This window comes from Diabrotica virgifera, chromosome 7 (assembly GCF_917563875.1).
Source record: "Diabrotica virgifera virgifera chromosome 7, PGI_DIABVI_V3a".
NCBI lineage: Eukaryota > Metazoa > Arthropoda > Insecta > Coleoptera > Chrysomelidae > Diabrotica > Diabrotica virgifera.
This window is the reverse complement of record NC_065449.1, coordinates 10,932,048-10,956,434: the sequence shown is the minus strand read 5'-3', so window position 1 is coordinate 10,956,434 and position 24,387 is coordinate 10,932,048. Positions and strand designations below refer to the sequence as shown.

Here is a 24,387-nt window from a genome sequence, read left to right as displayed (position 1 = left end):
CTTTAATATTTACCTACGTTTAGTATTTCGATACAATTATACAGAGTCGTAACAGAGGCCCCGCAACATGAAGCCCCAATATGTCAAGGGCCCCATATTGTTGTCTAATATATGTAAAAATGTGTTTTTATATTATTTGCATACATACGTTTTTTAAGCAGTGCAGTATTGAAAATGAAGTTGTCCATCCGAATTAATAAAATTGTTGATATATTCGCTGATAGTAGATAGTGCACGAAGAAAGTTGCTCATCTCATAGAATAATACGAATGTAATCATTTAGTAATTTTTGTTCTATTTTATTCTATACCAATAAAGATGAAAAATATAAGTCGTCATAAACAATGCATGAATATACCAATAGCTCAGTAAATGACAGTTTTGGAGTGAAATTATCAGCGTCACGACGTACGTATTTGCTTGACAATTTGGTTCTAGTTACACTCCACTTCAAAGTTGGATTTATGCCGTTGGTTGCTTTTACTTCGCGGGGTGACACCCTTCCTTGGGGTGAAAAACATACGTTTAAAATAAGTCCGGAAATGTATAAATTGACTAATTATAAGTAACTTTTGTTCTTCTATAGAGTTTCTTTATCTATGCTAATACTTTTCAAGTCATTTGCGATTGAAAATGTTTATTAAAAAAACAACGTTCTCAGACGGGTTTTTCACAAATAACTCAAAAATAAGTACGTATTTATCGTATTAAATATTAGATATCGAAAAAATATTTGTAGCAAAAATGTAGTTTAATAGATTCAGAAAATGGTGTACTTATTCATGAAGTGTATCGACACAGTGAAAGCACAGTTGAAGCTCATGAAAAATTTTTCTTATTTGTCCAATTCCAAATCGAATATTTCAACCTGAAATAATCAAAAATGAAGCAATTTTCGGGAAAAACTCTTAAAACTTTTTTTAAATGTTTAAAAAAAAGCTTTGTTTTTATTTTTTTATAAAACTTTCTAGCACCAAAACTATACGAGTTCGCTCAAAATAAAGTTGGCCCCTTTTTTGGTATAAAAAATCGTGAAAATCTGCCCCTATTTCGTACCCCAAATAAAATTTATCAGTAGCGCTTTACCATTTACTTTAAATATTTATTGTTTATATGATCTGTAAGTTTGACCGGTTCGAAGTTCTTTTTTGTGAAAAAAATTATTAAAAGTTTTTTTATTTTGGAAAAATGCCTTTTTTATTCAAAATGACTTAAAAAGTATTAGTGATATGAAAAACCTCAAAGAGTAAAGAAATGTAGGTAGGTCTTGCTTTTATAAATATTTTGGCTTTATTTTGTTTTTCTGTAAGACAAAAATTTGTTAAGACATGGCTGTTTAAAATTTGCATATAGTCGTGATTAGTGACTCGTTTAACCCTTAACCTAGAACCCTTTTAAAAATAAACACTTTGAACCGGTGAAACTTACAGGTCGTATAAAACAGTTAGGTAATTTGTAAGGCGATAATGATTAGTTTCATTTGGGGTGCTAAATAGGGGGAGATTTTCACAATTTTTTACCAAAAAATGGGATTAACTGCATTTTGAGCGTAACTGGTTTAGTTTTAATGCTAGAAACTTTTGTAAAAAATAAAGCTTCTTTTAAACACTTTAAAAAAGTTCTAATGAGTTTCCCCGAACAGTATTTCATTTTTTGGTTATTTCACGTTGAAATATTCGATTTGGAATTTGACGAATAAGAAAAAGTTTTCATGAGCTACAGGTTTTCTTTTACTGAGTCGATGAACTTCATTTTGGTTTCACTTTTTTTATAAGCTAGATACATTTTTTCTAACAATATTCTTTTCGATCGAATATTAATTTACTCTTTAAACTATTTGTCAAAAATCGCCTAAAATCGTGGTTTTTTTGTTGAACAATAAACATTTTTACTCATAAATAACTCGAAAAATCTTGAGTTGACCACTTCGGTGGTGACACTGAAAATTACACGGTATCGCCATATTTTACGTTGATTTACTGGGCTGTAACACATATAGGTATTTGTCACACATGTCGCATTGGACAATTGTTTAAAGGGGGCCCATTTCCAATTCTGCGGGGGGGGCCCGACGGAGTTTGTTACGCCACTGTCTGACTCTAATGCCCGGATGCACCAACAGATCTTAAGCTTAAGACGAGAATAACATAAGAATTAATATAATATAATTATAATATATTATAATAAAAATATCATAATATAGTAATAGATATAATTGATAATAAGATAAGAATCGAAAATTATGGTGCAACGTAAGTGATACTCAAGGAGGCCCTATCTATAAGTAGAGCTTAGCTAAGCTGGAGCTTAAGATCTGTTGGTGCAATCAGGCATAATTTACTCTCTTAACGTGGATAAGACAGTATATAATAGCCACATCAGGGTACACAAAATTTTACGAAAACCTCCAAAAAAATAAAGAAAGGATGAAAATTTGGGAATAGGTAGTTGAAATTGTCTATTATTATATATAAGAAAAAGTTTACAATTCTACATCCCCTCCATTTTACAACAATTTGGAAATACGGGGTGAAAAATATTTTCTCGGGGGTGAAAAAATATACGTTCAAAATAAGTACGAAATTGTATAAAATGACTAATTCTAAGTAACTTTTGTTCTATAGAGTTTTTTCACTAAGTTAATACTTTTCGAGGTATTTGCGAGTGCATATGTTCATTTTTAACAAAAAAAAAACATGTTTTGGACAGTTTTTCGCAGATAACTCAAAAAGTATTTTAGCGAAAAAAATATTCTTAGCAAAAATATAGCTTATAAAAAACTGGAAAAAATCGTGTATGCATAAGGTCTGTAGACCCAGTAGAAGCAGAGTTGTAGCTAATGAAAAGTAGGTTCTTCTTCGTCAAATTCCAAATCGAATATTTCAATTTGAAATAACCAAAAAACGGAGTTTTTTTCGATGAAAATTCATTACAATTTTTTTTAAGTGTTTAAAAAGGTTTATTTTTGTTTTTTAAAAAACACGCTTAAAATATTGTTGGTTTTTTTTATTTTTTGCTAAAAAAATCGCAAAAATCACCCCCTAATTAGCTTCCCACATAAAATTAATCGTTACCGCTTCACAAGTTACTTTACTTATTTATTGTTTATATCATCTATAAGTTTCATTGGTTCAAAGTGCTCATTTTTGAAAAAAATTGGGTTTAAAATAAAACATTTTTTTATTTTGAAAAAAAAAATGGAATTTTTTATGGAATTAACTTAAAAATTATTAGTAATACCAAAAATCTCAAAGAGTAATAAAATGTTCGTTTTGCTTTTCTGAATATTTTTGATTTTTTGTCTTTTTGTTAGACAAAAATTGGTTATGCTATGGCTGTTCAAAATTGGCCTAAACTCGTGATTAGTTACTCGTTCAAGCCATTTTAACTACAGCTTTTTCAAAAATAAGCGCTTTGAACTGATGAAACTTACAGATCATATAAATGATACATAAGCAAAGTAACTTGTCAAGTGGTAATGATAAAATTTATTTGTGATGCTAATTAGGGGGTGATTTTCACGATTTTTTTTACCAAAAAATAAAAAGGACCAACAATATTTTGAGCGTAACTCAATTACTTTTAATGTTGGAAGTTTTTTTTAAAAAACGAAAAAAACCTTTTTATAAACACTTTCAAAAGTTGAAATGAATTTTCCCCGAAAATTGCTCCGTTTTTGGGTTATTTCACATTGACATATTCGATTTGGAATTTGACGAAGAAGAAGCTACTTTTAATTAGTTACAACTCTGCTTCTACTGGGTCTACAGACCTCATGCCTACACCATTTTTTCAATTTTTTATAACCTATATTTTTGCTAAAAATATTTTTTTCAATAAAATACTTACTATTTGAGTTATCTCCGAAAAACCGTCCAAAAACATGTTTTTTTTTTGTTAAAAATGAACATATTCACTCGCAAATAACTCGAAAAGTATTGACTTAGCGAAAAAAATCTATAGAACAAAAGTTGTTAAGAAATATTAATTTTATCCAATTCCGGTCTTATTTTGAATGTATATTTTTCACCTTCGAGAGGGGGTATTCCCCTTCATTTTTTAACTTTTTCGTATATAATAATAGACAATTTCAACTACCTATCGCCAAATTTGCATCCTTCCTTTATTTTTTTTTTGTGGGTCAGATTGTTCTTTGATCGGGCTAGTAGTATTATTCTGTAAAGGAGCTTTTAAACCCTTGCTTTTTAACAGGTTGACTACCAGCTTCTTTTTTCCTGCATTGCCAAAGAGTCAGTCCAGTTACCTTCTGGACTGAGTACCATATATGGTACTCAGTCCAGAAGATAAACTCAAATATGCCAAATTTGGTACTCGGTATAACTTAAAAAAAAAACTAACAAAAAAAATTGTCATTGCCTCATGGATCAACACGCTCGGGAAGAACTGCAGCATAAGTGCTAGTTAACTGTTTATAACAGCCAGATCAGTACCGTTGATTCTGTAAAATTTCTTGGTATTTTTTTTAGACAACAAGTCAAAAAGTATCCCTTCTTACCGATTTGTTTACTAAGAAACTAGCTTCAGATTTAAGACTAGTTTCACAACATTATTCTTAGATTTTATTAGACAATTTTTAATTTATTTAAATTTTTCAATAGATTCTTTTGTTTTATTTCATTATCTTTTATTTTGTAATATTGGCAATTTATGTAAATTCTGCGAAATTTAAGCGAATTCTGCAATTCACATGAGTGCCTTAAAAATGTACTTTTTAACACGTATATCATACAATATTTTTTCTACAAACGTCTTATATATCAACAATTATAATTTATTCATTTTCAATTATAGGACAATATCTACAAAAACTTTTACTTGAATTTGACATTCCATTTTTATATTTTTTTGGCATTACATCAAAATTGCCTATACTGTCAACACGTAAAGCATAACAACTATAGAATAACATCTTATAGGTCTGGATCCCGCGTATAAAAAAAAGTTGATTAATAGCAAGCTGAAAATGTGTTAGTAGCTTAAGGGTGTCTAGTCAGACAAACTTTGATATATGGGAACACTGGAACAGGGGAAGTTTTAATTGTGGAACAGGTTAACAATTTGGAACGGTCAGACCACGAAAACGGCACATGTATTTTGTCCGACAGAACAGACTTAAACTCTCCTAACAGAGATTAAACTCTCATGCAAAAATCAGACTGCTATTTATCACCAAATGGGCGTTTTAATGAGTGGAACATGTAGAATATGTTAAATGACAGGAATTATTAGAGGTGATAAATAGCAGTCTGATTTTTGCATGAGAGTTTAATCTCTGTTTAAGTCTGTTATGTCGGAAAAAATAAATGTGTCGTTTTCGTGGTCTGACCGTTCCAAATTTTTAACCTGTTGCACAATTAAAACTGCCCCTGTTACAGTGTTCCCATATATCAAAGTTTATCCGACTAGACACCCTTAAGCTATTTTAACAAATTTTCAGCTTGCTATTAATCAACTTTTTTTCATACGCGGGATCCAGACCTATTACTTTTATTGTTGTATATTCTAACAAATTTTAATAGTTTTTTTCTACAAACGTGTTAAAAATGCAATATTACAGTTTAAATTGAATTTTAAAAAAAACCTATTAAACCACCTTTTTCAAATTGTGCAAATTGTACTATTAATATTAATGTTAATAAATGAAATAAAAATATTTTGACGTTTCACAATTTGACAATTCACTTTTAACTGCAGTGCCATAAAAATTTTAAAGCATTAGTGCTTTAAAGTAGTATTTTAACCACTCCTATGGAGTGCTAAAAATTGCATTTTTAACAAGGTTGTAGAAAAAGCACATTTCTATTCTATGCTAAGAAATATTACATTAAATAGAATTATACAACTTAATGATGTATTTTAAATAGGTTGACGCTGTTAAGATTTTTGTTGTTGAGAACTGTTTTGAGATCATCATCTGTGATTCCTAGGTCTGGATCCCGCGTATGAAAAAAAAGTTGATTAATAGCAAGCTGAAAAGTTAATAGCTTAAGGGTGTCTAGTTGGATAAACTTTGATACATGGGAACACTGGAACAGGGGCAGTTTTAATTGTGGAACAGGTTAAAATTTGGAACGGTCAGACCACGAAAGCGGCACATTTATTTTGTCCGACAGAATAGACTTAAACTCTCCGAACAGAGATTAAACTCTCATGCAAAAATCAGACTGCTATTTACCACCTGTCATAATTCCTGTCATTTGACATATTCTACATGTTCCACTCATTAAAACGCCCATTTAGTGATTAATAGCAGTCTGATTTTTCATGAGAGTTTAATCTCTGTTCGGAGAGTTTAAGTCTGTTCTGTCGGACAAAACACATGTGCCGTTTTCGTGGTCTGACCGTTCCAAATTTTTAACCTGTTCTACAATTAAAACTTCTCCTGTTCCAGTGTTCCCATATATCAAAGTTTGTCCGACTAGACACCCTTAAGCTATTAACAAATTTTCAGCTTGCTATTAATCAACTTTTTTTTCATACGCGGGATCCAGACCTATCCGTGGTATCTTGTTTCTTCTGAATTGCGTACAATTAAGCAGGATATGTTTAACAATAAATTAATCAGAGTGTCTGTAGCAGATTGGCAGTGGTTCTTTTGGTATTAAATATTAGTATGGTCAGGCCCGCCGAGACGGCGGTACAGCCGGTACATTTTACCGGGCCCGGCGATGTAAGGGGCCCGGCGTCGACCAGACCAAAGACGTAATTTCTCCCGTTTTTTTTTGTTATTCACTTAATGTGCATAATACGTTCACTTAATAATCGGTTATATTTAATATGACCTTTACCTCTATTATTATATTTTGAAATATATTTTATTGCTTTATTGCTGCTGCGACATCATACGTTGTTATTTTGGTTACGGTGCCGGCGCACTGCTTTCATTTATCGTCTGCTAGGGTTGAAAGCATTAAACCACTAGCACAGAAATTACCTGGAATTAATAAAGCTCTAGAAGAAGTAATTAAATTTAAATATAACAACGGTATACACATTAGGGTGGTGCGAAGTCAAGTTGATAATTCCGTATCGCTATAGTGCGGAAAAGTTATGATTGGTAATTACAAGAAAAACAAAAAAAGAATTATTCAAATCGGACTTTATCTTCTGATCCCGCAACAGGCATAAAAATTATGAAAAAAATGAAATTTTACATTTTTTCAAAAAATGTTTATTTATCCTTCGTGTACGTTTTATTTATCGCTTTAGTAAAATTTATTTGCAGTTTGCATGGCAGAGTAATAAAAAAATAGATTTACGCATTTAATGAATATCTTCCGATTCCGCAAGGTCAATCAAAATCTATAAAAATTTGAAATTTTTTGATGAATTTGAAAAATTAAAACACATTAATTTATCTCATTTTTTTGTTACATTGTGAAGCTCTTCGCTTGTTTAGATATTGTGTGATAATATTTAAACAACCTAGATCTCAAAACGAGGTGGTGTTGCACTTCTAGCTCCACACGCACCCTTCTCTCCAACCAACCAATGAGTGTGTGTTTTTAACATTAGTTGCATATGTACATTTCTTTTTCATCTGTTTGTGTCCAGCTCTCAAATATCAACTTTGCATTGTGATTTCTTGGTAAAATCTGGCAGAATGGACCTTGATTTAAGTGTTATCCTGATGCATCTATCTTTTGATTGAGGCCCACATATATTAGCATTAGACGATTCTTCCGTGGGCAACTTTAGACACCGCTCATCAGCTGGCTTGTGGCAGGGATAGTTTTGTACATTCCAGTCTGACATGTCGCCCGATGTAATGCAAGGAGTTATATCTTCATTTGAAACTCTTCGAGGAAGTGGTGGAGAAGATAGTTTTGCAGCATTCCAGTCTATTATTTCAGTTTTGTCCTGTGCTTTAAAATTTCAAGTAGTAAGGAGAAAGGAAACACATTAGAGAGCTAGGACCAAGGAGAGTTTTAAAAGCCGGACAGACTAAAGCCAAGGGCAAAAGTATTAGAAATTTCATCCCTCCTACTTTAAATTTTCAAGCACAGGACTACACTGAAATAATAGACTGGAATGTTACAAAACTATCCCTGCCACATGCAAGCCGACGAGCGGTGTCTAAAGTTGCCCACGGAAGCATCGTCTAATGCTAATGTATGTGGGCCCCAATCAACAGATGGACTCATCAGGAAAACATTTAAATCAAGGTCCATGCTGCCAGATTTTACCAAGAAATCACAATACAAAGTTGATGTTTAAGAGCTGGACACAAACAGATGAAAAAGAAATGTACATATGTAAATAATGTAAAAAACACACAGTCATTGGTTGGTTGGAGAGAGGGGTGCGTGTGGAGCTAGAACTGCCACCACCCCCTCTTTTTGAGTTATGGGTTTTTTAAATATTGTCATACAATATTTAAACAAGCGAAGAGCTTCACAATGTAGCAGAAAAATGAGATAACTAACTGTTTTTTAATTTATCAAAATCATCAAAAATTTCAAATTTTTATAGATTTTGATTGACCTTGCGGGATCGGAAGATATTCATAATACGTAAATTAATTTTTTTAAATACTCTACCATGCAAACTGTAAATAAATTTTACTATAGCGATAAATAAAACGTACACAAAGGATAAATAAAATTTTTTTGAAAAAAGGTAAAATTTCTTTTTTTTTTTCATAATATTTATGTCTGTTGTGGGATCGGAAGATAAAGTCCGATTTGAATAATTCTTTTTTTGTTTTTCTTGTAATTAACAATCGCAACTGTTTCGCACTATAGCGACACGGAATTATCAACTTGACTTTTTTCGCACCACCCTAATACACATATACATATAGAAACTTTTTAATTCCTGGGTTTTCGGTCTGATAAAAATAAAACACTTTGTTATGGCTTAAACGTTTCGGCTAATTGCCATTTTCAATAAGCACTTTAATGAATAATTATAAACATTACATAAAACAAAACAAAATACTAAAATCTACATTGCACTTGTTGGCTTGGCGTTTTGTTGTGGAATGCGAGCTTGACTCTTGAAACCATATGGCAGAATTCAAAATTGACGTCCGTTAAGGACCGTATTTAAAATATTTGCCAAATTGTACATTTATAAAAATTAAATCAATTTATTAAATTATGATATACATTGGAGAGATCTTATTACATTTTGAAAAATAATATCTGTAGTTTTTTATATTTTTGAATTTTTTGAAGTACACCATTAAAGTAAAAAAAATAAGCTTTTTTTATTATATAATATAATATATACCTTAATGTAGAAGAAAAAAAGTTATAATGAGAAATTTCAAAAATAATAGTAAAAAATGATATTTTTTATATTAGGTATTATATAATATAATATAATATTATATAATATGTAATATATTATATAATAATATTATTTTATTTTTATATTATATTATAAAATAAAAGTATAAAACTTTGAAAAACCATAATCTCTTTAAAAGAAAGTCGTACAACGTTATACAGTAGACCATTTTAAAGGTAATTGATTTTTATTTCTATTACGTGTACCATTGCATATACCTAAAGTTACGTAGAAAAAAGTTACAGAACAATATTTGCAAAATAACAAGGAAAATTGCTGTGGTGAGTGGCGAACTTTGAAAAAGCATATTTCGAAAACTATAAATCCTAATTACCTCTACTAAACAACATTTTAAAGAAGAAATATGTAGATTTTTTTGCTGTAAAGCAATGTCTATACCTATATCCTCGTGGACAAAAGTTATGGGACAAAAACAAAATTTCTTTCTGTTGGGTTTCTTTGTGCTTTTTCTTTTGAATATATTTTTGTAAAAAAAAGTATCATTGACTTTAAAAAGTGATATTTAGATAGAAAATTTAACCAGGAACAATTTTTATGTAAGTATGTTTGTACCAAAAGTGCATAGAACTCACCCTAATGTAACCTGTGCCCAGGGACTAATTCACCCATTTCTCAAAAACGCACCCCTTTAAATGGTAGCACTCCGCGGTTTTTTTATATATAGATTTCCATTGACCATATGAAATAATAAAACCCCGTTAACGTTGTAGTTCCTTTTAGCTATCTTATTTTGAATATAATCAATAGCCTACTTTTTAAGAAGCCAGGAATATTAATAAAAGAATATTTACAAATTACTAAAAACATCGTTTGTTTCTACTTTCGTTGCTTATAACTTCAAAAGGATTCATTTTAAAGCAAAGTCGTGCGGAAATTAAATTAACGATAATTGAATTTTTCGATACGGCTGGTTAAAAATGTTTTAATTTATTACCCTTGATGCAAAATAGACATAAATAGAAAACATGGGAGAAAATAATATTGTTTTTAATCTGATTTTCAACCACTTAAATTGCACTTAGTACCTTCATCATTCGCCCAGAAAATGTTTGTTATATAAGTCCACCAAATTTCATTAAAATCGATTTAATGGATTTCGCATAATAATTCTAAACTAAAAATATTTAAAACATTGCACAACAAAAACTACACCATATAAAAGTTTTCAATTTTATTTTTAAATATAAAAAGCACTCTATATAATTATCTAACGTACTTTATAGAATTCAAATATAATGATTTGGGACTCTATGTCACATTTACAAAAAATTAGAAATTCATGATCTCCATTGTTGAAGAATCTAAATTAGTTCATCATCATCATTATCTTTGCCTTATCCCTATGCGGGGTCGGCTAAAGAATCTAAATTAATTGCCAGCAATTATGAAATAAATCCAGAATTTACATCAAATAAAGAAACATAATGCAAAAGCCTGCGAATTTTTTGATGATTTGCCTGGGTCTAGTAGTACCGCTACTGATAATTTTGAGCCCAGCGCAATATTTCGCTGTGAAATATTTAATATTGTCAATTGTTTAAGGAGTTATTCCAGATTTAGCCATACGGCTCACACTCCCTCTTAAGGGAAAATTGACTCATCCCAGATACCTACGGTATCAAAAGGATTGAGCTCTGGTGGGGCTCTTTCCATGTTATCGAGCCCTAGGTGACTTGGAATGCAGGTGTATCTCCCAAAAATTTTCGTACACTTCTGGCCGTCGCAAGTAGTACAGATTTCTGCATGGTCTTATAAAGATGTTCATTCAGACCCAGCTTTTTTATGCTTTCGAGGAGGGTCTTCGGAATGACTCCAGTAGTAGACATAATAATCGGTATCGTCTGGGTACTTTGCATTCTCCATTGCCTTCGTATGTGAATTTCCAGATCTCTGTACTTGGCGATCTTTTCAGTAAATTTACTACGTAGATTATTGTTGTTGGGTATCGCCACATCAATTAGTGTTGTTTGTCTTGTTAATTTATTAACTAGTACGAGATCTGGTCTATTATGTGCCACTGTTTGGTCTGTGAGCACATTGCGGTCCCAGTACAGCTTGCAGTTGCCATCCTCAAGCATACTCTCAGGGACATATTGATAATACTGGAGATGGTCCGTTTGGAGAAGTCCCAGCTTGATAGCTATATGATGAAGGATGTTTCCCACTGCGTCATGCCGTTCCTTGTATTCAGATGCAGCAAATGCCTGGCAGCCCCCTGTAAGATGTTGGATGGTTTCTTGGGCTTGATATCCATATCGGCATCTGTCGTTTTGAAACTGAGGGTCTTTGATGATATATTTTAAGTAATTTCTGATTGGTATAACCTGATCCTGAATGGCCAGTAATGAACCCTCCGTTTCAGGGAACATCTTTCCTGATGTCAACCAATAGTTCGACGCTGCATTGTCGACATAGTCTTGGCTGACCTCATTGGGATGTCGCCCGTGCAGAGGTTTACCCATCCAGATTCGAATTTTTCGTCTTTAGTGAGGTGGTTTAGGCGCATTTCTGGTTCCCTCAGTTTGATCGGTGTTGTGTCATCTACTGCGCAAATAGCGCGATGTAGAGTAGATGTCTCAGCTTGCATCTGAAAATAAGATTTTAAATTAGCAATTTGTTTATCTAATTGCTCACCTATATTCATAAGTCCTCTTCCTCCTAGATTCCGTGGTAATGTCGTTCTTTCTACTGCACTTTTAGGATGGTGTTTTTGTGCCTTTGTGAGGTGTGTTCGTACTTTTCGCTGAAGATTTTCTATATCTGTTTTTGTCCACTTAACAATACCAAATGAATAGCTAAGCGCGGAACAAGCGTAGGTGTTTGGTGCCTTAAACAAAAGTTTTACTGTTAAGCTGTGAACGAAGCAGCTGTTTTATCCTTCGTATAAACTCAGTAGTTATCTCAGTTTTCATTTGCTTATGGTCAATTTTCCGCACCTGCTTTACTCCAAGATATCTGTATATATCGTTTTCACCTATGGCCTCGATGTTCTGGCCATTTTGCATATCGAATCCACCGGGCTGTATCTTTCCTCTGACTATATTTAAAACGCGGCACTTGTCTAGTCCAAAGTGCATATTAATATCATTAGAGAATGATTCTACCATTTTTAGCATCTCTTCTAGATTGTCTCGAGTAGAAGCCATTAATTTCAAATCATCCATATACAACAGATGATTAAGCTTCGCTACTACAGTATTGTTGTTTTTAATGCTAAAACCTGAGTCAGTGGAGTTTAGTAGCTGTGATAGGGGGTTCATAGCCAAACAGAACCACAATGGACTCGGCGAGTCTCCTTGAAACAGGCCCCGGTTGATTGCGATATTTTCCGTTTCGATATTGTTTTCACCAGGTATTTTAAGGTGAATTTTAGTCTTCCAACTTGTCATTATATGCCTTAAGAAAGTCACTATGTTATCATCGACTTTGTATATTCTTAATATATCTATAAGCCATTCATGCGGCACTGAATCAAAGGCCTTTTGTAGTCAATAAAGGCAGTAAAAATGTTCCTTTTTTGGTGAATGCCTGGTTAGAAATGAATGAGTCGATGATCAGTTGTTCTTTGCAACCCATAGAATCCTTAGCGCATCATTTCTGTTGAGGCTCTATGATATTGTTTAGAGCACAATGTTGGTAGATACGCCGGGTTATACAGGATGTGACCAATTTATACAAAGTTGGAAGACAAGTAATTGGGCGGTACGTGGCTGGATCTTGGGTGTTATTTTGATCCTTCGGTATTAAATAAGTGGTTCCCTGAGTTAGAAATGATGGTATTTCCTGAGGGTTAGAAATAACAATAACATAATAAATAATATTATTGTATTATTATTGTAAGTTAAACAAAAGATTTAATGCGGTAAACGAAATTCATTCACTATTTAACATTTTGTGGACATTCCGAGATGAAGATGACGACAATATTGAGAAAAAAATTGATAAGGACATCAGTGAAGAATTGATAGATGAAATGTTTCGTTATGTGAGAGCGACATAAATATGATGATAATATTGGTAAATCTCATATTTCTGCAATATACACACACCGGCAAAATTAGCCGAACACGTTAAAAATGGGACATGTTTGATGTCTCGTATTTCATAAACCAGTGGTCCGATTTGAATGATTCTTTTAGTATGTTATAGCCTTATTATTTAAGAATATCGGTGTGATAATATTGTTGCTAGACAGGTAAATGTCATTTTATACCGGGTGTAACAAGCATACTGTGTTTTTTTCTTAAAGTTCGGAACACCCTGTGGAATATTCCAGCATATATAAAATATTAAAATTAAAACTCGATTGTAGAATTATGCTTTCTTAACATTTTCTTTTTTGATTCATTTGCTTATGTTGGAAAATAAAAAAGTTATGTGCTTTAACAACTAACCATGTTTTTTATCAATAAATCCTCATAGTTGGGGAGAAAAGTATGCTAAATTTGCAATTACTCGAGCCTTTTTGGGACCTGGAGTGGATTGTGAAGAGTGGGTGCTACAACCAAAAAAAGTTGAGTTAAGTTTTCCATAAAGTGTGGGACTCTCCATTTTTCAATTTAATTTTCCATTTCCACCAATCGTTTTTTTCCGATTATAGCGCCATTTATCCATAATAGGAAAAAATGTTGCGAATAAAAGTTGCTTATTTTTACGTCAAGGATCCAAATCTGCAAGAAAAATTGGGGGCTCCTATTTAATATTTTAATGTAACCCCCACCCCACTTCCGTGGGGGTCGTGTTTGGTGCCATTCGGTAGATTTTTGAAAAATATTGAATAGATGTATTTTGCAGTTTTACGATCTGATGTTCATTTCGCAAAATATCGCAGGGTTCGTATTTATAATTTTTAATTTACCCCCCGCTCTCCGTGGGGTGTCACGAGCCCCACGGAGGTGGGGTAGGGGATTTTAATTTAAAATCTTAAATCGGAGCCCCCAATTTTTATTGCAGATTTGGATTCTTTACGTAAAAATAAGCAACTTTTATTCGACATATTTTTTCGAATTATGGATAGATAGCGCTATAATCGGAGAAAAATGATTGTTTCAAATGGAAAATTAAATTAAAAAATGAAAAGTCCCCCACTTTATGGAAAACTTAACTTAACCTTTTTCTGATTTTAGAACATACTGTTCACAATCCAATAGGTCCCCATAACGCTCGAGTAACTGCAAATTTAGTATACTTTCCTCCCCTACTATGAGGATTTATTGATGAAAACATGGATAGTTGTTAACGCACATAACTTTTTTATTATCTCACATAAGTAAATGAATCGAAAAGGAAAATGTTAAGCAAGCCTAAGTCTACAATCGAGTATTAATTCTAATATTTTACATATGCTAGAATATTCCACAGGGTGTTCCAAACTTTAAGAAAAAAACACAGTATGATTGGTACACCCGGTATAAAATGGTATTTACCTGTATAGCAACAATATTATTACAACGATATTCTTAAATAATAAGGCTATAACACACTAAAAGAATCACTCAAATCGGACCACTGGTTTATGAAATACGAGACATCAAACATGTCCCATTTTTAACGTGTTCGGCTAATTTTGCCGGTGTGTGTATTTACTTGTTAAAGTTAAACATCTCAAATTTGAGTCATTATTTCCTGCGACGTTATTGCGTTAAGAGTATTTTGCACATTACCGGTGATAGTTGCAGAGGCGGAAAGATCCTTTAGTTGTCTTTCTCGCATAAACAATGCTAAGAGATCTATAATGAAACAGGATTAGTTAACTGGCCGAGCAACTTTGTGCGTTAAGAATGATTTGATAAAATCATGCGATTTTTTTAAAATATAGACATCTTTGCCAATCGGAAAACTCAAAAAGCACCTGTATTATAAATATTTTCACTATTAATATAATCAAAATTTAATAAAATTTATAGTTGAAATGCTTCTTATTAGGTATGTATTTATTATTAAAAATTTTATTTCTAGAAAAATTAAACAATTTTTTTTCTCTTCGCTTTTTGCCGGGGGCCCACTCTTCACTTCTTACAGGGGCCCGACCATTCCTCTCGGCGGCCCTGAGTATGGTCAAGTCTTAGACGGTTAATAATAACGTTATTTCTTCTGTTTAAAGATTATCCAGGACAGCATTTATTTTTGTGCAGATTTCATTTAATTTTGTACCTAATGTTTCCCAATTAGTCGGAGAGATAGAAGCGGATTTTGTGCGTGATAAGTAATATGTAAAAACTATACGGGGATATGTTGAATTAGTTGTGTACATGACTTTCACCAGCGGCCGGAAACCAGAGTTGGGGCCGAGGGTAGTTATAAGGGGTCAAAGTCGCGGATTTTATTATTTTTTTTTATGACGCTCATGATCGAGATAGTGCACCAAAATTTGGGAATAAGTAGGTCATAACGTAACTAAGTAAAACCTCTAGGGGCGGAACGCTGCATGGCCGACAAAGGGGTGGGGGTAGGGGTGAATATAAAAAATATAAAGGATTTTTTGCGACGTTCGTGATTGAGATAGTGGACCAAAATTTGGGAATAAGCAGATCATGACATTACTAAGTAAAATCCCCAGAGCCGGAAACCAGAGTTGGGGATGAGGGTAGTTATAAGGGGTCAAAGTCGCCGTTTTTATTATTTTTTTTTGTGACGCTCATGATCGAGAGAGTGCACCAAAATTTGGGAATAAGTAGGTCATGACGTAACTAAGTAAAATCTCCAGGGGTGGCACGCTGCGTGGCCGACAAAGGGGTGGGGCAGGGATGATTAGAAAAAATATAAGGGGTTTTTTGCGGCGTTCGTGATTGAGGGAGTACATCAAAATTTGGGAATAAGTAGACCATGATATAACTAAGTAAAATGCCCAGAGCCGGAAATCAGAGTTGGGCATGAGGGTAGTTATAAGGGGTCAAAATCGCCGTTTTTATTATTTTTTTTTGTGACGCTCATGATCGAGATAGTGTACCAAAATTTGGGAATAAGTAGGTCATGAGGTAACTAAGTACAATCTCCAGAGGTGGAACGCTGCGTGGCCGATAAAGGGGTGGGGGTAGGTGTGAATATAAAAAATATAAGGGGTTTTTTGCGACGTGCTAGATTGAGATAGTGCACCAAAATTTGGGAATAAGTAGACCATGACTTAGCTAAGTAAAAGCCCCAGAGCCGGAAACCAGAGTTGGGGAAGAGGGTAGTTTTAAGGGGTCAAAATCGCAGTGTGTATTATTTTTTTTGTGACCCGGCACAACATTTGTCCCCCACGCAGTGTTCCGCCCCTGGAGATTTTACTTAGTAATGTCATGATCTACTTATTCCCAAATTTTGGTGCACTATCTCGATCACGAACGGCAAAAAAAACCCCATATATTTTTATACTCACTCCTGCCTACCACCCCTTTGTACCCCAAGCAGCGTTCCGCCCCTGACGATTTTACTTAGTTACATCATAACCTACTTACTCCCAAATTTTGGTGCACTATCTCCATCATGAGCGCCACAAAAAAAATAATAAAAACCGCAACTTTTACCCCTTATAACTACCCTCGTCCGCCACTCTGGTTTCCCCCTCTGGGGATATTACTTAGTTATGTCATGGTCTACTAATTCCCAAATTTTGGTGCACTATCTCAATCACGAACGTCGCAAAAAACCCCTTACATTTTTTTATATTCACCCCTGCCCCACCCCTTTGTCGGCCAAGCAGCGTTCCACTCCTGGAGATTTTACTTAGTTACGTCATGATCTACTTATTCCCAAATTTTGGCGCGCTATCTCGATCATGAGCGTCACAAAAAAAAATAATAAAAAACGGAAATTTGACCCCCTATAACTACCTTCCTTCCCGACTCTGGTTTCCGGCTCTGGGGATTTTAATTATTTATGTCGTGGTCTACTTATACCCAAATTTTGGTGCACTATCTCAATCACGAACGTCGCAAAAAACCCCTTATATTTTTTATATTCACCCCTACCCCCACCCCTTTGTCGGCTACGCAGCGTTGAGCCCCTAGAGATTTTACTTAGGTACTTCATGACCTACTTATTCTCAAATTTTGGTGCACTATCTCGATCATGAGCGTCATAAAAAAAATAATAAAATCCGCGACTTTGCCCCCTTATAACTACCCTCGGCCCCAACTCTGGTTTCCGGCCGCTGGTGAAAGTCATGTACACAACTAATTCAACATATCCCCGTATAGTTTTTCCATATTACTTATCACGCACAAAATCCGCTCCCAGCTCTTAGACTAAATGTTTTTGCCATATATTAGTACAGTGTATACAGGGTGTAACGAAAATACAGGTCATAAATTTAATCACATATTCTGGGACCAAAAATAGTTTGATTAAACCTAACTTACCTTAGTACAAATATGCATACAAAAAAAGTTACAACCCTTTGAAGTTACAAAATGAAAATCGATTTTTTCCAATATATCGAAAACTATTAAAGATTTTTTATTGAAAATGGACATTTGGCATTCTTATGACAGTAGCATCTTAAGAAAAAATTATAGTGAAATTTGGACACCCTATAAAAAATTTATGGGGGTTTAGTTCTTTTAAACCCCCCCAAACTTTTGTGCAAGTTCCAATTAAATTATTATTGTAGTACCATTACTTAAACACAATATTTTTAAAACTTTTTTGGCTCTTAGTACTTTTTCGAAAAGTCAGTTTTTATCGAGATATTTTGAATATTTGTCAAATCCACCACATATTTGTATATGGGTAAGTACTATTATGGAGACTTGGTAATAATATGAAAATTTATGTATGATTTACATTTTTAGGTATATTTTGAACCGTATTAAAAAAGAAGCCATATCTCGATAAAAGGTGCCTTCCCGAAAAAATACAAAGAGGCAAAAAAGTTTTAAAAATATTGTGTTTAACTAATGGTATCGCAGTAATAGTTTAATTGGAGCGTACACAAACATTTGGGGGGTTTAAAGGAACAAAGCCCCCATAAAATTTTTATGTAAACATATTAAAAAAGAAGCCGCAACTCAATAAAAACTGCCTTATCGAAAAAATAATAAGAGCCAAAAAAGTTTTAAAAATATTAAATTTAATTAATGGTACCACAATAATAATTTAATTGGAACGTACAGAAAAGTTTGGGGGGGTTTAAGGGAAAAAACCCCCATAAAATTTTTATGGGGAGCAGAAATTTCACTATAATTTTTCTTCAAGATGCTTCTACCATAAGAATGCCACATATCCATTTTCAATAGAAAACCTCTAATAGTTTTCGATATATTAGAAAAAATAGATTTTCATTTTGTAATTTCGAAGGGCTATAACTTTTTTTATGTGCATATTTGTACTAAGGTAAGTTAGGTTCATTTGAACTATTTTTGGTCCCAGAATATGTGATTTAATTTATGACCTGTATTTTTGTTACACCCTGTAGATTTAACCAGATTGTATAGATCGGTGTAAGGATATATTTTTAACTTTGCAATGTGGTTTGAGCTTATTCAAGTTTTGTTTGCCAGTTGATCTCCTTTTTCATTTCCGCAGATACCTGTATGTGAAATTACCCAAATAAAATCCTCTTTCTTTTCTGCTGATCGGAATGTTTTTAGTTAGTTTTTTATTGTTTGTCAAATAGGATTTTTGGTATATATCTGTTTCATTTCCAGTAATGCATTTAATGAGTCTATTATGATAAAGCACTTCATCGTGTTCTCAGAGCCGTAACTACCATTGGGGCTACCGGGGCAGTGCCCCGAGGCCCCCAACCAAGCGGAGCCCCGCAGGTGCCCCTTTTTTCACGGTGCATAGAGTTTAACGAGGAAAATAAAAATATGTATTTTAAAAGCCGATCCCAACGAAATATTTTCAAATGACACAATTTTAAAAAACCTTACAGGGGCACCCTAGAACTGGACATAAAGTTTTAATTTTTCACTGGAGAAATTAGTATTTTCCACTAAAATGCAATTGGAACAGAACCCTTAGAAGGGGCCCCTGAGGCCTGAGCTGAGCTGGGGCTCCCGAGACTTTAACATAAACATTTAAATTAATACTTAGGAAATCAGTTGTTTCGGCGTAATAAAACCTAAAATGTCATTGGAAGAGTGGCTCCCGAGACCTTTCGTAAAGATATAATTTGTTACTGAGGAAATTAGTTATTTTGGTGAAATAAAAACTAAAATGCAACCGTAATAGCGGCCCTCGGTCCCAGCTACTTTGTCTTAACCAATTTACCCCAGATCACATATTGGTACGTGAACGGAACCACATAGTACCACATATTAAAAAGAAAGGTAAGGGTAGGATGGAATGAGCACATTGGAATCAGCCCTACCAGTACCACAGCATAATAAATCTAACAGCAGTGACGGTACTCGCCTTCGAGGGTGTCACTGCTGAAGGTACCGGATATCGTTTTCTAATATCCTCGTCAAATAGGATTCTGCTCTCATTAGAGCTGTATACAATTACTTCCTGACAGTCTCCTCCTTTTTGACATTTTTCTATCTCCGTCAATTTTTGTTCCACTTTTTCCATATCGAGTTGTTCCGCATTCTTGAATTTTTCTTCGACCTTTTAAATTTTCTTTATCTGCTCAGCAATCTGATTTACCTCTTCCTGCATTTTCTCTAAATAAATATTCATATTTTTCCATTCGGTTTTAAAGTTTTAAGAAATTTTGGGGCAAGGGGCCCAAGATCACCTTTGCCACGGGGTCCGTAACATCGTAGTTACAGCCCTGCGTGTTCTACCCTTTTTAAAGAAGATTAGAAGATTAAGGCTTCCAAAATAGCTATGGCTTCGCCTGGAAGCATACTGCAGTTTGTACATAGGTATCGATATGATATAAGAATTTTCATTACAGTATAATAGTAGACAGCAACATGACCATTGGGAGTATAAATATTAGTTAAAGTTAAAAATCATAGCAATTTTGTAGAAATATTGTTAAATATATGATTTTTTCGCACTCGATGTGTTCCGTAAGGCGGGAAATGAGCAAGTGTGATACCATGCTCCAAGACACCGTTTCAGTATAAGTTTTATATTAAAGAAGGAGAAGTTTTTTATTTTCATTATTATGGCCTGAAAAGATTTTATGATGTTTGATGCCCGAAGATTTCTTTCATTGTATATGGGTGATTTCATTTCACTCATTTCACCATTTCAAATCACTCAAATTTGGAGCAAAAAAATTTGGATTTCCGATTTGTCTGAAAATTGGTATATAGCTTCCGCGGGACGTAAAAATAAGATATTTAAGGTCAAAAAATCTTCTTCTTTTTTTCTCAAAATATTATTTTATGCAATTTTACAGTGATTTGGAGTTTATTTAAACAAATTTGCATTTTCTATCGTAAGGTATCAACGAAAAACATAATATTTTAATAGAAGGGACTCAAAAATGTCATTATATGGCACTATAACAAGTTACTTTGCTTCAAAACAAGTTTTTGATCAAATTTTATAGTGTAGAAAACGTTAAAATACCGTTTTTTACATTTTTCTCCATTCCCAAAATACATCATAATCGATTTGGCTGAAAATTTGCCCACAGATAGCCAAAACATAGGACTTTAAGTATTGAGAAGGATTTTAATTATATTACAATACCAAAAAAGTTACATGTAATATCATAGCCAAAAATATAGGCGTCTACTGTAAGTAAAATTAACTCGAAAATATCGACCTCACGACAAAAAATGTTAAAAATAAATTTTAATAATATAATTGTAAATACGATTTATTTGGAACAATTTCAGTTCCTACCATTTTTGTCGAAAAGTCAAAAATGGCGGAGATATTGAGCAAAACAGGTTCTCCTTTAAAAACAAGATGGCGGCTAACGTAATGGAGGAATTCACTCGTGATTTTAAATTTAGGCTACTATTGACTTCCCTAAAGATTAGAAAAATAAAATTTTGGGCAGCTCGGCATGCAAGGTCAAATGCTATCCCGACTGGACTAATATACTTTTGAGTCTGATATGTAACTTTTTTGGTATTGAAATATAATTCAAATCCTTCTAACCACTTAAGGTCCTATGTTTTGCCTATCCGTGGGCAAATTTTCAGCCAAATCGATGATGATATATCGGAGGAAAATGTAAAAAACGGCATTTTAACGTTTTCTACACTATAAAATTTGATCAAAAACTTGTTTTGAATCCAAATAGCTTGTTATAATGCCATATAATGACATTTTTGGGTCCCTTCTATTAAAATATTATGTTTTTCATTGATAGTTTATTGATACTTAATAACATTTTGAGAAAAAAAGAAGAAGAAGATTTTTTGACCTTAAATATCTTATTTTTATGTCCTGCAGAAGCTATATACCAATTTTCAGACAAATCGGAGAACCAAAATTTTTTGCCTGAGTGATTTGACATGGAATATATTAACTAAAAACTGGATAGATAACTGGATTATGCCAAATTCTCACGTGGTCTTATTATTTGCTTATTTCTAAAAGTAAATAAAGAACCAATAATTGATTATTATAGTGTAAAATACTTTCGTTCGTACTTAAATTTAAAAAACAATCTCTAAAAGCAGACAAAATAATGGGTTTTACGTGTGTAATACTGTTATCCATACATACATTTCGTCAGTGTTTGTGTTAAAATTCATTTATAAATGAAAAAATTTGAAATATTTTGTATGCAACATTTATTTGTTTAATATAAATAATATCAGTTCATTATAAAAATCAGTAAAAAAACATTTCCTAAGAATCGCTATGTGTTATCAACCATGAATACCAGCCCCAATTCCAAGACCCAAACCGGCATGTCCTCGCAATCCCAAACCTAAACCTAACCCAGCGGGGCCTAAGATGGCACCATGTCCGTTGGGGCCATTTGGTCCAATAGCTCCAAGTCCGTTGACTATCCCAACGGGACCAGCAGCTCCAGCTCCAGTAACGATGCCAGATGGACCAGCAGCACCAGCACCGGTGACAATTCCAGAGGGACCAATGGGGCTAAGAGCGGGGCCACCAAGACCTAATCCCAATCCTAAGGCACCGGGACCACCAAGGATACCACCTACATTGGGACCAGTTGGACCTACAGCTCCATTTCCGTTGACTGCTCCAGCAGGTCCAATAGCTCCAGCTCCGGTTACGATTCCAGAAGGACCGGCTGCGCCAGCTCCGGTGACGATTCCAGAGGGCCCAATTGGGCTAAGGGCATGGGGGTTGATACCGGCAGGTCCCAATCCCAGACCTAGACCGAGGTGGGAGGCGGAAGCTGTCGCTACCATGGCGGCAAAAGTGAGGGCAATCTGAAAAAAATAGAAATTTTATAATAAATAAAATATTTATTTCTATTAAAAACGTGTATGTAAAATATCTTTACCTACGCTATGATCTAAAAATTAACAGAACTTAAAATAGATATACCTAGTAGTTATTATTGAAACAAAAAAGAAGAAAACAGGCTCTGAAAATTTAGGAAATATTTCTTGGTCTCTGGAAACATAGATCGTGACATAAAATATAATAAACCTTATCAATACCTTTGAATAAAAAAAATTCAAAAAATCTAACACATTCGTCAAAGAAAAGCGTGGCGCGTCTTCATCAAATAAACGCTTTTCTTCAACGAATGTGTTAGATTTTCCATTTTTTTTATTTTTTGCTTTTTAGTTGATTTTTTTATAATATGTTTAATTTTAGTTACTCGTATCTAAAGAAAACCGTTTCCTAAAAATTTTTTTTTCATATTTTTTTATTTTTTACTTTTTAGTCTTACACTTTTCAAATATTAAAATATATCGTCATGTTTATTAAAATATGTACCTATAAAAAATATGATGTACAAACATGAAAAGTAGTCGGAATCGGCAAAAAATTTGAAACTTTATTGTTTATTTATGAAGCATAACGTAAACAATTAACAAAAAAAGTGAAAAATTATGTATAGTTCATATAATTAGCTACAATCTGTAATAGTTTCAAGTTTCTTCATTGTAAAAAACAAGAGAATTTAAGGATTTTCCGTTAAAATCGTTTTTTTTAACAATTAATAAACATAAAAAAATTTTTTAGTGACTATTCGTGTATTGTACCCGCGAATGGATATGTCTGCAAATTTTTAGTCATTTGCATTGAAGAAAAGGCAGTCAAATTAACGTCCAAAGATTTGACCCAAACGATTGAACTAAAGAAAAGCGTTTAAAAAAAATATAAGGGTATTGGGACCCATCTGCGATACCAAGACCAAGACCAAGGAAGAGATGGATAGCTAACGAGATATTGAGAGTGGATAACTGGAGGAGAGCTGCCAGGGACAGAGATATTTGGAGGCGGATGCTGGGGGAGGCCAGGGCTCTACTCGGGCTGTAGTAGAGCCTGGCCTAAATGTAGAGCAACAGTTCAAAAGTTCCTCACAACTTGAGAAGTGAAAAATGAATTAAAGTAAATATATGTACCCCCACAGATCTCTCTCTTCAGTCCTGACGACCCGCCGGAGGGAGTGTAGTGGTCAACGTGATGTCGTGTATTGTCCGTCTCCAAAGATCTCTGTCTCTGGTCATTTCTTTTAACTCATGCATAGGTCTTTTGCATATTCCTGTAATTTGATCGATCCATCTTGTTGGGGATCTTCCTCGTGATCTTCGGCCTTCCACCTTTCCTTGTATAATGAGTCTTTCCATGTTTTCTGTGGTTTGCTCTCATAACATGTCCAAAGTAATTTAAATGTTGGAGATGGACTTTACTGGAAAGTCGTTGGCTAACTTTTAGCTCTCTTAAAATTGAATTATTTGTTCTATGGTCGGTCCAAGGAATTCGTAGCATTCGTCTCAAACAGAACATTTCAATGGCGTCTACCTTTCTTCTTTCCGAATTTCTCAGGGTCCAAGATTGACATGCGTAGGTCAGTATTGGGAATATTAAGCAGTTGATCAACCTCATCTTTAACGCTCTTGAAATTTGACAGTCCTTCCATATTGTGGTCATTTTTGCTGTGGCGACTTTTGCTAGATCACATCTACGTTTTATTTCTTCCTGTAGTGATCCTGTGTTTGTGATTAATTATCCCATATATAAGTATGAGCTCACAACCTCAAATCGATCAATTGT

The 24,387-nt window shown here is 33.7% G+C and overlaps 1 protein-coding gene across 2 annotated transcripts in view; it reads right to left on the bottom strand.

Moving 5' to 3' along the window:
• The window catches only part of LOC114327384 (collagen alpha-2(I) chain-like), a 35,519-nt gene that overhangs the window by 6,560 nt on the left and 4,572 nt on the right, over window positions 1–24,387 (bottom strand). The window contains exon 2 of one of the 2 annotated variants that reach the window (XM_028275979.2): window positions 21,955–22,586. The exons of the other annotated variant lie outside the window; for it this stretch is intronic. Within the exon in view, the coding sequence (XP_028131780.2) occupies window positions 22,050–22,586 (537 nt within the window). The 3' untranslated portion in view covers window positions 21,955–22,049. Of the gene's footprint in view, window positions 1–21,954; window positions 22,587–24,387 lie in introns of those variants that run through there. 2 annotated transcript variants of the gene reach the window in all.